Source organism: Rhagoletis pomonella, unplaced genomic scaffold (genome assembly GCF_013731165.1).
Source record: "Rhagoletis pomonella isolate Grant_MI unplaced genomic scaffold, Rhpom_1.0 Rhpom_scaffold_00001, whole genome shotgun sequence".
NCBI lineage: Eukaryota > Metazoa > Arthropoda > Insecta > Diptera > Tephritidae > Rhagoletis > Rhagoletis pomonella.
The window spans coordinates 45,208,159-45,220,541 of NW_023458555.1; the positions used below are offsets into that span (position 1 = coordinate 45,208,159).

At 33.3% G+C, this 12,383-nt stretch overlaps 1 protein-coding gene across 5 annotated transcripts in view; it reads left to right on the forward strand.

Annotated features, from left to right (window-relative positions):
• The window catches only part of LOC118744737 (acetylcholine receptor subunit alpha-like 1), a 220,179-nt gene that overhangs the window by 72,685 nt on the left and 135,111 nt on the right, over positions 1 to 12,383 (forward strand). For all 5 annotated transcript variants that reach the window (XM_036478022.1, XM_036478034.1, XM_036478053.1 and 2 more), the window contains exon 6: positions 3,095 to 3,363. In XM_036478022.1, the coding sequence (XP_036333915.1) occupies positions 3,095 to 3,363 (269 nt within the window). The remainder of the gene's footprint in view (positions 1 to 3,094; positions 3,364 to 12,383) is intronic.

The following is a 12,383-nucleotide window of genomic DNA, read 5'->3' on the forward strand; positions in this document are numbered from 1 at the left end:
AGCTATTCTCCAATCTATCAAATGTTCTTACCGACTCACCAAAATTCATCGACTTCTTCGATGGCTGGTCAAAGGAGTAAAGGAAAGTCGAACGAATTAATTATTTTACCAGTGCGACATTTTCTCCACCAGAAGCTTCTTAGGTGTCAGCGCAGACTCGTTCATTAACTGAGTTGAAATTTTGAGCTTTAAAGCACAGATTTGTGGTGGCAAAACAAATCTCACCATTTAATACTCGCTCATTTGCAAGACAACTATGGAAGATGTAACCTACATATCTATATGGCGAAATTAAATTTTTTCTAGAACATCTGACAGCTATTCAGAGGCACCTTCTCAAATATTTAATCGGTTATTCGTGATGCACAGCACTAAATCAAAGTCCATTATTTTCGTCGTATTCAAACTTGTGTTTCTAACGCTGCTTGTAATAAAATCTCAGACTTTACGACATTCTCTTGAGTTATGTAGTTTATGTAAGTGCATTCATTTACATAACTACGAAAATAGTTACACACATTTATTTATAAAATCTTCCTATCAATACATACATACCTAGTATACATATGTATGTATGTAAAGAAGAAAAATGTTGAAGTTTGCATACAACTTACAAATGAAATTTCCGCTTTAAATTTGACATGACAGAACATTTCCTTTTCTTGCATCGCAGACTCACCCCAACTCCTGATCCGCCTACTGACGCAGTCTGTCTCTTGCTGCAAAAATAAATCACAGCATATCTCAAGCCGCGCTCACATTCTACACTCACTATACATTTCTAACATATTTTTCCTTTTTTGAAATTTAGCTTCTTTCTTTTTTTGTCTCCTCTTTTTCGAAGCAATTTTAGTTTCTATTACGCGCAACGTTTTTCTTTAGCCTTTAATAGCACTTAGATTGCGTTGGCTGTCGGTGTGGCGCTGTTGTTGGTGTTGTCACAAATCGTTTGCGCCGGAAAATTGCTAAATTTTCAACTCAGTTGGCTTGCACGAAAAAATCGTTTTCGCAAGCTTTTCTCATACCCTTTATACGCATATCGGTATTTGAAAGTAATATTCCGCGGCTCCACTAATTTTTCCATGTTCGCATTTTCTGTCTCTACTCACTTCACTTCACTTCACAAGAGGCTAGGTATGCCTCTCATGGTCATCTAAGACCTTACAACCACTTCCGTTGCTTTGACTTGATTGAATGTGAGTGCGTGTAATTTTGTCTGTGTGTGTGCTATGAAACTGTTTCAATTGCACTTTAATTCTGCAGCTACTTTGATTTGATATATCCTTCGTGCAAGCATGTTGCACGCCAATCTTAATCTCCTAACAACGGAGAAGCACGTGATTCTTGGAAAGATTTGATAACTAGTTACAACTTTGCCTTGCGTACTTATTTATGTTAATATATCTATGTATATACATTTGGGTATTCCAGGATATAAGGGAATTTTTGTACTGAAATCCGATAGGCATATCTAATTTCTCCTTTTGACCATAAAAAAAACTTTGCGATATCCCTCAGAATTATAACCTCATTTTAAATTTGAAAAAGCTTGTTTCAGTTGCAAGAGAAATGATGCGTGAAATAAACTTATGTGAGCTAAGCTACATTAAGGTCATCTGTATCGAGTATTAAATACGATATACTTATACATATGTAAACACATTTTTGAGTAGGGCCAAGCTTAGTAAGCTCCAAGCAGAAGGCAACGCGTCCAAAAACCAACATTTTTTTCTGTTGACATTTTTTATTTTGCTCCATGCAGCTTTTAAATTCTGATTTTAATATGTTTTCAAAATGGATATGGTATTGGATATACACATATCTGAAAAATATATATGATTTACGTAGGTTGTATTTGCAAAATAATCAGAAATTAAAAAAAATTATCAAAATCCTTCCATATAAGTCTTTATATCTTGTATCAGAACGTTCCGTTACATAAATTTGGTTTTTCAAATGAGCCCGGTTGTGAATATGTACGACAATTTTGAAAAAAAATGGCACTTTTCTTACTATACATTGTATATAAACGGGTAAACTAGTTTTGTTTTATATATTTTCTCTGCAGTAACTTACATTTTAAATAGGTAAAGCTTTAATTTATAAATAAGTAAGAAGATATATTCTAACAGGCATGTTCCAAAATTCTAAAATTGGAAATCGACTCGATTTCGATAATTTTCTCGATGGAGTTTAACCCAAAAATTTGCAAGTCTCGCATTAAAATGATTTATTTCATATCGCTGCTGCTTCTTTTACGGGTTTCAATTATAATACTCACTGTTTTCATCAGATATAATTAAAAAATATTTGGAAAATCGAGTCGATTTCAAAGTTTCGAATTTCAGAACATGCCCCTAAGTATTTTTTTTTTTTGTGGATCATTATCATCGCTTTTCAAGGTCACAATTGACTATTTGTCAGAAAGTATGTGGAGGTGTTGATTTGTTATCTACCGATCCTCCATAGTGGCTACGTCCTGGTGGAACCGTTTTTTTTTTTACAATTTTTTTTTTAATTTTTCACCCCTTTCTACTCAACCCATCCACATGAGAATCCAGCAGGTGAATTGGATTTTCATTGGTAACCTGTTTTTTTTTTCCTCGGAAGAAATACGTCCAAATTCTATTTTTAAGATTTTTTTTGAAAGCTGTCATTTTTGCCATTTTTCGAAATTTCAACAGTTTTTTCTCAAAACTGAACGTGCTAGAAAAATTTTGTAAATGCACTTCAAATCAGCTTCAAAAAATAAATATAAGACGAGGCCGGTCCCGTTTTTGAGATAAAATACGACCAAGTTTTGTTGAACTGTATTATTTATTAACAAAGAGAAAAATTCAAATTAAATGAATCATTTTAAAATATACATACTTACTAGCAAATTTGCTCGATATTTTCCGCCAAAAAATTGCTCTTTTTAATATTTGTCAAAAACATTGGCGAATTGAGATTTTGGCTGTATCGCAAAATAAATAAAATAGCAAATATACACATTACTACCCAATAAAAAAGTATAATTTGTGTATAAATATATTAAAGTCGCCTGCGTTAAAATATCTAATTAATACTCATTCTCGCTTTCCTTCTCTTTCAGCACTTCCTGCCTCGCATCGTTTCGATTTAGCCGCAGCGGGCGGCATAGCGCCCTGTTTTGGTGATCCGCCCCTACCCTCAGCACTGCCACTGCCCGGCGCCGATGATGACCTCTTCAGTCCATCGGGCAATGGGGATCTCAGTCCCGGCTGTTGTCATGCCGATCTGAGTCCGACCTTCGATAAGCCATATATGCGTGAAATGGAGAAGACCATCGAAGGTTCGCGTTTTATAGCGCAACATGTGAAAAACAAAGATAAATTTGAGAGTGTAAGTACAAGTGGGAGAAATATCAAAATACGTTTAAATATATGCATTCAATTATCTTATTTACTAAGTAATATTTCTACTTACATAAAAGGTGTCATAACGAGTCATGTTGTCATTATATTAGGCGTGTTTTTTTTTACACGCATAAGTGGCTGTGCTTAAAATTTGTATTGAGCTTTAAGCGACAACCTTTATGTGAGCTTACGAATAGTTATCGATAAAATCAAAATTACTTGTTTTTAAATGGAAATTGCTGATGCTGTTTTTTCTTATACCTTAAGCGTAGATGTATATGCGTGAAAAAAAACATGGCTGTTATACATTTTATAATGACGGCAAATATTTTTAAGTAATCCACAATCACTAAACATTTCTAAGCATTTTTAAATATATGAAACTATGATAATACGTCTATTACGACATCTTCTGATCTTCCAAGCAAGTATGTATAATCAAAAATTTCACTTCATAAATTGAACTGATGCACGAATCCATGTCCATTAATATTTCACCAAATGTGGCACCATGATATATATATATATTGCACAAATCGAATTGAGTCCCACCTCTTCTTAACCCGGATCACTTCTTCAAAAAAAAAACTAAATCAGGCGGCTAAATCTAAATTTATGAAACATAATATGTACAAGAACTACATAATTCCCTTGTACATTCCCTTGACATCTTCAAAATACCGATTTCCACGAGAGGCATAAAGAGAGATCCGATTTAGTAAAACGTTTTTTTGGATATAAAGTTGTACTTAGAATCTCGGGCAAGTTCTTGAAAAAAGCAAAACGGTGCATCAGAAACAGAGCGGAAAAAAATTCTACCGTTAGAATCATCTCTCAGAAAGAAAGACCTTTGATCTCTGCTTCATGATTTTTGAGTTTAATCGAGACGCTTAGGAATGTCTCAAAACTGTTTGAGATTTTTTTCTGAGACTTTTTGTATCTGCGTATTTTGGTGTCTTATACCATGAATTTTTAACTTTGCTTTAAGTATGGCATACTATTCAAATTGAATTAGGCAGCATATATTTCCATAATTTTATTCCCCGACGGTTTAGCGTGGGAGAAGGGTTTCATCAATGGTTTTCGCTACAAACTAGTTAAACATAGCCAAACCACGAGTCCTTACCCCTTTATTTGTGGCTTATTATTTGGGATTCAGTTGCCTCTTACTCGCTAATGGCGATCAATCAGAAAATCAATCAATTCAATTCCCTTAGGGGTCTGCAAAAATCGAGTAAATATTCATATGGATCAATGTTTATAATCAAATGAATTTCAGATATGAATATGCTTTAAATAAATGCCATTGAAGTTAAGGTAGTGTGGACTTTTCATGGACTATTCAGCTAAATTACAGAAATTGTTGATCAACTTCAAAGTCCAATATCTCAAGAAATATCGATATTAGCGATTTTATGTTCTGAAACTTTCTTATACGAAATTGAAAGTCCTACAAGCTTGTCATTTTTATGTAGCTCTTGTGATTTTGGAGATAAGCGTAAAAAAAACGAGAATTTCATGAAAAAATTGGATTTAGTGACCCGTACTAGCTCGCTGGTGGGTGTTACGATTACCCGCAATGGACACTGTTGTAGAGCATTCAATTCTGAAGAAAACCCATCATTGACCAAGATTATATCATAAAAAGCCGCTGAGCTCTAAGAAAAAAACTCTAGTTTACGTTTATTTTATATGGGAAATTTTTGCACGCCTTGGGCGAGTACTTAATTTTCAGGGAAATTTTTTTAGGCGTTTTCCACAAAATTTTGAGGTAGTAGTGAAAAAAAATCAATAGTCGCAAAAGAAAATCGCCCTAATGTATATATACTAATGCCCTTATTCATAAAAAATAAAGTAGCTTTAAAAAATGTTTATAAACCGAAAATTGTATGAAAACATCACTTTATAAAGCTCTTTAAAACTGCTATATTTTTTATGAATAAGGCCATAAAAATACATAGTTAAAAAATGGCTTTTGACACAATTTTGCCTTAAACTTAGCTTTCTCTTTCTGTAAAAGTTTAATATAGGTACGTAAATAGTATTCTCAATTCTCTTTTGACGCACCGTTGTGCTTTTGCATGCTCGTTGCACATTTTTCTTCCTCTAATCAACGCGAAAATCGAACATTTCTTTGGAGCGTAATTTAAAGTGGCTTTTTGTAAGAGCAAAAAATTCCCATTTACTGTAAATGCATAAATACATATTAACATAATCACATATTTACATGCATACATGTGACATACATTCTTATGTATGCATGAATTTAAGTACTTTATGGCTCTGCAACTCACAAATATGTCACTCATACGCCCCGTCGCACAGCAAAGTGCATAACGATGCTTTGGAGGCTAAGCTGAAGGCTTGTGCTGGCTGGATACATACTTGCATGCATATATGTGGATAATGGTTTATTTCTATACCAACTATGTATACATACGAATGCAGTACACTATGGCACGTCATCAGTGCGCTAAGAAACGGCAGCTGATGCTAAAGCAATAACAATCAGCTGGCGCACGATTGGCGAGCAGTTCTCTGACAAAAAAAAGAAAAGTTAAAAAAAATTTAACCATTGCCATTACTGATGCTTACTCGCTGTTGTGGCTGCCATACGCTGCTACCACTCGCTGCTGCTTGCAATCATTGGCATTATTGATGATTGCGGCAAAGCTTGTTTAAATCGAATTTCCACCGCCACCACTGTCGAAATCATATCCCACACCGCTAGCGCACCTCACGTGCGCTGTGTGTATCGCCCTCGTCGACCTCGCCGACCTCCGAGCTAACTGGTTGGCTGGATGGCTGACTGGCTGTCTGTTTGATTTGCTTTGCCTCACTTGATTTGTCGTCTATGATAGATGCATATACATACATAAATGTGGGTTTAGATACACATGTACGTAAATGGTAGTTCCAAGTGCTTGCATTTGCAGGCAAAAGCTTGAAAGGCACTTACATTTCCACACACAAGTGTATAGCCAATCTCGTACTACCGCTCTGTGCACAGCGAAGCTTATATTTCTGTTGGAGGGCAATAAAAAATTAAACTTTTTAAATTTGAGCTCAAAATCAAAGCACTGAAATGTGACATCGCGAATTTGGCAATCATAAATCCAATAAACTACATACATATCGTCGTTTAAAGTACAAAACCGCGTATGTGAGTTTGCATAAATTATTTTCTAGAGAGAAAAAACACTCATATTTCAAAATGGTTCTCTGTTTTATAAAGCCATCGCATTTCTGGCCAGTAAATATATTTCGGGACGAATGAATAAGGATTAAGCGAAGAGCTTTGGTGAGCAAATCCAATTTTTGGCAAAAAATTTCAGTTACGCGGTTTTGCGTATTCAATACTAACTTCATCGTGGTACAGCTGGATCAGAAATTTAAATTTTTACGGACACCGGATCTCACTACCTAATTCCTGTTTAAAATCGCTACCTGATTCCGGGACTGGAAAAAATTGTTATTTTTTCTGTGCACAAGTTTTCAAGATATTTGCCATTTAACGTTATTCTGCTAAAAAAAAAAGTGGTTCCACTTAATCACCTAACAAGTTGAAAAGTTTTAATTCGAAATATAGGAAACGAAAGGTAAGAAAATTTCCCAAAACATTCTGTAATTCCAGATTTTTTTCTGTTTTTTTTTTGTTTTTTTTTTGTTTTTTTTTTAATACGAAATGTAGCAACTGAAAGGTGAAACAACTCCCCATAAACCGTATATACATACATCATATTTCAATAGGCCTAGTACTTTCTGAGAAATTCGTTAATCCTTCCAGTTTTTTTGTGTTTTTAATCAAAAGAAATGTACTTTTGCAGGGAAAAAATTTAAAAATAACAATATATATGTAATTCATCATTTCATTTAGTATTTTTTTATGAAAAAATTAAAAACAAAAATCAAACTTTAGCAGGGAAAAAATAACAGATTTTATAAATAAAATTCATGGATAAATAAAGAATGAATGAGTGTTCAAATGAAAATGAAAAAAATTTTTGTTTGAAAAAAGGGCAAAAAGAATGTTACTCATACGCCATGTACATATAAAACAAAAAACTTAGCAATAATGTGGGAGTTCACACTTGCCTGATAACCTGAAAAAATAAAAATTTTCATTCCATATTGCATTCGATTGTTGTTAACTGAACAAAAAACCAAATTACCTTATAACCAGACAAGAGTATATACCCACAATGACTTTTTCTAGCGTTTTCATTTCTCGAAATAATGTAGCATTTATTCTGCCCTGCGTTAGGGCTGTCAAGTTTTCGTGTGCTTTTCTCAGCACCTTCTGAAGCATATTGCGTGCTCTTTCTTTAAAATGTTGCACCGTGATAATGTTGTCATATAGGAAGATGACTTTTTTCGAGAAAAGAAAATGCCATTAGTTTAGCTTTCCGAAAGAAGTACCCTGTATGTATGTAACCTGACAATGACTAATTTCTGCTGTTCTTACAGGCCAAGCCATAGCATACCAAAATGAAAAAGGGCCTCTAAAATTGTATACGAACTTACTCAACATGTGGTAGATATGCTGCGAACATGGTCCGAGGAAAGTAGACCAAAACTAGCTTAATACATTTATACAAAAATAATAACAAACTGGCCCAATTCGAACTCCCTTCGTAATTTTTTTTTTTTGTAGCACTTTTTACTTGGCTGTCAGCATCAAAATTTAGTGAAGTAGAAAATAAATTATTCGAATTTAATAGGCTAAGCAGAGGAGTGTTCGACTATAAGACTTTTTTCCCAACCTAATTTTCTATTTATTTTAAAACAGCAATGCAGTTATATGAATATTCTTATTCGACATTTTTCCCAACTCGGTTTTCGATTTTTTTAAAAAAAAGGCAACTTGGAAGAAAATCCTAATTTCTAAATTCAGAAAAAACTACCAGCTTTAAATTGTTTGCGTTTACAAGGTACAGTTGTATAAATATTCTTGATGAATAACCCGATTTATACGATATCAAAACTCAGGTTTATTCGATATTCGAAAAATCATTATTTCAAAAAAACCACTCAAAAATTTTAGAAAAAACCGGCGAAAATAGGCTTGTAAAAACCGAGTCAATCATCCTACTCTAGAGAGCGACGGGATTTGAGTCACAAATAAAAGGGCATTAATTATGATTGGTTTTAAGGTTCGCCGAAGACTAAAACCTTTATGACCCAAAACTCCTCTCAGGGTAAGCTTTTAAACTTGAGGGAAAATTGCAAACTTCTTTTGTACATGGATCAACCCACTCTAATGCAAATACATATATGATAGCCATATTTAAGTAAGGGTATCAACATATGCAACAATTGCATTGTTAGAAAACTACAATGCAAATAGAGAGGCTGGCTGATTGCGCTCAAATTTAACCTTTAACGATTGGTTGCATTTCGGCAGAAATTCTAATGGCAATGAGTTCCACGCTTGCTGCTATTGTCACTGGTAAGTTGAATTAGTCAAGGCTGCGAAAATATTTAATGGAAAGTTTAGCTGTCACAAATTAGCTAGAAATTAATTGAATTTCGAAATTAACTTTTAAGTACCTAATTGACAGCTTTTCATTTCTAGTTCAATGCAAATTCTGTTGATGAGAGTATATTCATTTAATCCTTAAGTAATTTGTATTGGCATGCAATTGACAATTCACCATTTCCCTGCATTGCTCATAAAAATATAGTTTATACTACGATATGTCTTAAATATTAGCCAATATGTACTTGCTGCAACATTTTGGACTGATAGAGAACTTCTTCTTGTTTGGCAGTGATGCTTTTTAAGCGATTTTTATAGCAAACCTGGCGCATTCAAGAGTACGTAATTCTTGACATTCTTAAAAAAATTGGTAGTTTTCATGTGGTTCAGGTTTAGGATATTTAAAACGTTACAACTTTGGTATTTTGGTATATGGTTACTCAACCTAAAAAAGAAAAGTCAGTTAGAGATTTACATACATCTATTTATTCTAAAATTTAAAACAGATTAGAGTTTAGAGGACTTCGAAATGCCGACTAATGGCCGTTTACATCAATGAATTTAAAAAATTATAAGATTGTGAAAATAACAAAAGGTAAATCTCCTAACAAAAATATGTTAGGCGTATTTTAAATTGCAACAGTCTGATAAATTTATAGAAAAATGTATTATCGTAAACGGTCATAAGTACCTATTTTCAAAAAAAAAGTAAGAAAATAAAAAGCAATAATGCTCTTCTCACCCTTTTCAAGTATACATATATCGTTTAATCTATCTAGAAAGTTGGCGAAGAAAATTGGAACTGATGTCTTTTTGATCGTTCCTGAAATTAACGACGGCCTTTTTTGCAGGCCCTATTACAACACGGCGCCAACAATTTCCATACAGTTCAAGGGTGTTTTCCCACCGTGGCTTGACGCATTCCATAGGGATAAATGATTATAAGTGATCCGCAGGTCAAGGTGCAAGGATAGTATTTTCCGGGGTAATAGTCAAGGTTCCGACATTAAATTAAATAAAATGTTCTACCACCTTATGATTCTTTGCTAGAGCTTCTCAAATATTTCAAAAAAACTCGATTTTTTGACAATTTTCGGCATTTCTCCTGAATGTTATTTTATGAGCCTTAATACATGTATGTATATTATAAAATGTGGAAAATCGCATTTTTGGAAAAATTCATTTATACATTAAAAATCATAAAAAATTAGTTAAAATGTGGCATTAAGTATGATTAACACAATAATGAATTCATCATCACCATTTCGAGAAAACCAAGCATTAAAATTTTATTCTTTTACCCATGATATAAACATTACAAGGTAAATTCATTCTCTCAATTCGTCGGCCATGATTTTTTTCTGACGTTTGCCAACATTTTAAAATCATATAAAATTGAAAATAAAAAAATTAAATTGTTCACAATTGTTGTTGTTTGAGATTGAAAATGAGAATGTGTGTGCGAGTTTGAGTTTTGATTTTAAAATTATATTGTTGGCAAACGTCAGACTGCCTCTCAATGGTTTTACCTTGTTATGTTTTTATCATGCTTTTACCTTTCGAACTTTTGTTTTATTAAAATAAAATAAACAATACAGGGCTACAACCAAAAGTCTATCCAAGTACACTTATAAAATAAATTTTTATATTAAATGCAAAATACTCTACGTGAAGAGCCCTGAATAAAGTATTTGCCCTTTTCACAGAGAAAAATTATACAAAACACTCAAATCCTAAATTTACAAATCCCAAAATGTTTAGGTAAAGAACCTTGAATAAAGTATTTCCTCTTTGAATAGAGAAAAATTATACGAAATGCGCAAATCGTAAATTTTTTTACTCTACAAATAGTCTACGTGAAAAGCCTTGACGAGAGTATTTCCTCTATCATTAGCCGTCATCGATTCGCCACTTCTCGCTCGCTATGTTTGAGTTCCGGTCGCTTAAAGAAGAATTTTGCATGTGAAAGCAACAACAAAGTTAGCTAGCACCGATAGACGATAGCGAGTTTGGTTGTACCTCATTGAGTTCGTTCGTTGCTAACTGTTGGCGAATCGATGACGGCCATTATGTATTAAGGTCTGAAGTGGTAATGATTAAGAGCAAGAGCACGATCTTTCTGGAGAGGAATCCAACTTTGAAAAGCGGAAAAAAATTAATCTACACAGAAAAATTTATAGACGTATACAAGTTCAAACAAAAATCTTTTTTCTTAGTTATCGAAATAGAAATGGTACGACTGAACAGAATTCATGATCTTCATGAAGACAAATCCAACTTCCAAAAGAGAATGCGGCATTTCTCAAAAAACTCAAATTTATAGAACTGCATAAATTAGTTTGTAACTGACTAATTGCTCAACAAAATACTATTGACCAATCGCTCTGAATAAAAAAAAAATTAGAGATCTAAAAGTTTAAATTTGTAGAGGATTTGTACTAATCCGGAAATGGAAGAGAAAACAGTATAAACAAAGAGGCTTATAAACATATATCTCTACATGCAGAGGCTTATAAAACTCTTTAAGAGCACATATACATACGTTCTCTATTTTTTTAGGGTAAGTATTTAGTACGAAATATGAGCATATTCGGAAGTATGGCCCTCTAACCTGGTTTTTATCTTTTAATACAAAACACTCCTGTAAAGCTACCTCCGAAATAATTTTCATTAGAAGTTATTTTTTTGGCCTAATAAATCATGCCAAACAATTTATGGTGGAAAATACAACAATAGTTAATAAATGGTAGAAGTTAAAGGCCTCAAGCTCAATAAAAATTGTTTAGTATGATTTGTAAGGTAAAAAAAAATAACAAAAAACCAAATACTTGAGGACGAGCACGTGTTCAAGTTTAAATTCTAAAAAGAGAAATTAACCAAAACAACATCCACAATAACCACATGATCGAGCCTTAATAGCAGCAGAATATTAAGTTGCCCTTGACTGACATATGAAAAAGTGGAAAATCAACAACATTTTATAAGGTGAAGTGGGTAGACCACTGGCTTTGTAAGCTGGAGTACCTAGTTCGAGTCCCAGTGAACTTGATGAAGAAGTCTGATGAGCATATATGATGATCTCCGAAATAGTAGCTATAACTTCTACCATTTATAAATTGTTGTTGTTTTTTCCACAATAATTTTTCATAAAAAACGGCCTAAAGCTCAATAAATAATTTCCTTTTAATAAATTTTTTTTTTTTGTTTAAGAGGGTAACACTGCACTCGTCTTCTGATGGAACTGCGGCACAAGTTTGGGCCTCAACCAAATAATGCCCAAACGGTTGCATCCATGCAGAGCTGTAAAAATTGCAAGCTGCAACCTGTTTAATTGCAATCAAAAATTATTGATTTTATTTTGATTGTAAATATTACAATTTACAGTCATATAGAAGACTTTTTATTGCAATCAATTTGATTTGTATTCACATTCAACAAATCGTGAATCAATTGCTTTACTTACCAAAAATAAAGCTTAGTAGGTGTAAAGATTTTTGATTGAATCCGTGATCTTAATTCGATCAAAT